The sequence below is a fragment of the Sinocyclocheilus rhinocerous genome, unplaced genomic scaffold (assembly GCF_001515625.1).
Source record: "Sinocyclocheilus rhinocerous isolate Xijiao unplaced genomic scaffold, SAMN03320098_v1.1 scaffold149, whole genome shotgun sequence".
Lineage (NCBI taxonomy): Eukaryota > Metazoa > Chordata > Actinopteri > Cypriniformes > Cyprinidae > Sinocyclocheilus > Sinocyclocheilus rhinocerous.
The window spans coordinates 1,050,580-1,052,525 of NW_015654504.1; the positions used below are offsets into that span (position 1 = coordinate 1,050,580).

The window sequence follows — 1,946 nt, forward strand, 5'->3', positions numbered from 1 at the left end:
TATACGGAATTATAAAATAAAATGCAAATTATAATCAGGCCTGTTTTAGGCTTTTCTTGTCACAGTCTTCAGCGGGTGTGCCCAGGAGGGCCACCAGATGACTGTGTTCGGTGAGCACATGGCTTGTGTTGTGTTGTCTGTTGCCATGTGCTCTCTCCTGTCTATTGTCTTGCCCCTCCCATCTTGTTACCTCGTTATGGTTTTAGTTGCTCCACCTGTGTCTCCCTCGTTAGCCTCCTCTTTTGGTTCCTATTTATTCTCCTGGTGTCTGTCATCCTGTGCTGATCCGTCATTTTTCATTGTGTGTGTTTTGTGTCTGCATGTGGTGCAGCTTTAGGCCTGCCTGTCTGTTTTTCCCCTTCGGGGTGGTTTGAGTTTGTTTTTGTTTCATTTTTATTATTAAAATAAATAACCATTTCTCCTGCAATTGAGTCCTCGCTTCATCTCCCCGCACGCACCGTGACAATTGTGAGTGGACACAAATAAAACTAGACCCTTTACAGTTTAGAATGATGTATTACTCTTATCTTTATGAGCAAAAATGACGGCATATATTAAGTTGTTTCCACTGTTAGAAATAAATGCAAGTGATGGCGATGGCGCCTCCGTATGCTGCAGAGCTTCAGCTTCAACTCTCCGCACAAACTATTGGACATGCGTCGAACAGCGCACATTTATCTAGGTTAAACATTTAAACTAACATTGTGATATGCTCGTTTTATATCTATAGATTTTATTTTAGGCAAGTCATGATGATTTGAGAAGGCTAAATTGATCAAACATATAGGCTATGATCAACTCATTGTCTGCCGCTGGCCACTTGGTCGTTACTTAAAAAAAAAAAAAAAACTTACATTTTAACGAACAAAAAAATGTTCCAAACGTTTTTCTAAATTAACTTTATAAAAAAATGAAACAAAATATAATCACTTTTCCATTACATACAAAACTTAACTGTTTTAAAAGCTGAAACAGTAGTATAAGCTTTTTTGGGAAAAGGGGAAAAAAGACCCACTCACCCAAAAAAAAAAAAAACTGCGTACTATCGGAAGAAATCCTGCAGGCGCCCCTGATGAACACGATCTCTCTCGCTCACATCAGAAAAGAAGTGGCTAAAAAAACAAAAGTCGTGTGAAGTGTGGAGCTGATGAGTTTTGATTTCTGTTTTCTGTAGAGTTTCCAGTCTCTCTCAGCACCTCCTGAAATGTAAGTCAGGCAGAAAACTCACTGAGTGTCTTCATGTTCTTCCTGTAGAAGGGGAAAGAAGAGTTTTATAACTGATGATGTAAATGATGATTTGCACAGATATCTGCTCATCTGTACTGAGACACTGATGATACACTCAACATGAAGAGTTCAGCTACATGAAAAGATCAAACAGATTCATAATTCCTGATTCTGATGTGTTTTATCTCCATCACATTCCCATCAGCTCACTCTGGATCTCAACACAGTGAATACATACCTCCGTCTTTCTGAGAGAAACAGAGTGATTACATTCACTGACACAGATCAGCCATATCCTGATCATCCAGACAGATTTGATGAGTATTTTCAGGTGTTGTGCAGAGAGAGTGCGTGTGGACGCTGTTACTGGGAGCTGCAGTGGAGTGGAGATTATGTGTATATATCAGTGTCATATAAGAGCATCAGCAGGAAGGGAGAGGGTGATGAGTGTGTGTTTGGATGTAATGATCAGTCCTGGAGTTTGTTCTGCTCTTACTCCAGCTACTCATTCATACACAATAACATACAGACTGCTCTCCCTGTAGAGTCCATCAGCAGGAGAATAGGAGTGTTTGTGGATCACAGTGCAGGAACTCTGTCCTTCTACAGCGTCTCTGACACAATGAGCCTCATCCACACAGTCCAGACCACATTCACTCAGCCGCTCTATCCTGGGTTTTATGTTTATAATGAATCATCAGTGAAACTGTGTTGATGAA

The 1,946-nt window shown here is 40.4% G+C and overlaps 1 protein-coding gene across 1 annotated transcript in view; it reads left to right on the plus strand.

The window, feature by feature from the left end:
* LOC107717308 (tripartite motif-containing protein 29-like) overlaps nt 1–1,559 on the plus strand; it is a 44,190-nt gene extending 42,631 nt beyond the window's left edge. The window contains exon 7 of the mRNA XM_016524011.1: nt 1,433–1,559. Coding sequence (XP_016379497.1) covers nt 1,433–1,479 — 47 coding nt within the window. The 3' untranslated portion in view covers nt 1,480–1,559. The remainder of the gene's footprint in view (nt 1–1,432) is intronic.
* Nucleotides 1,560–1,946: the final 387 nt, after the last annotated feature.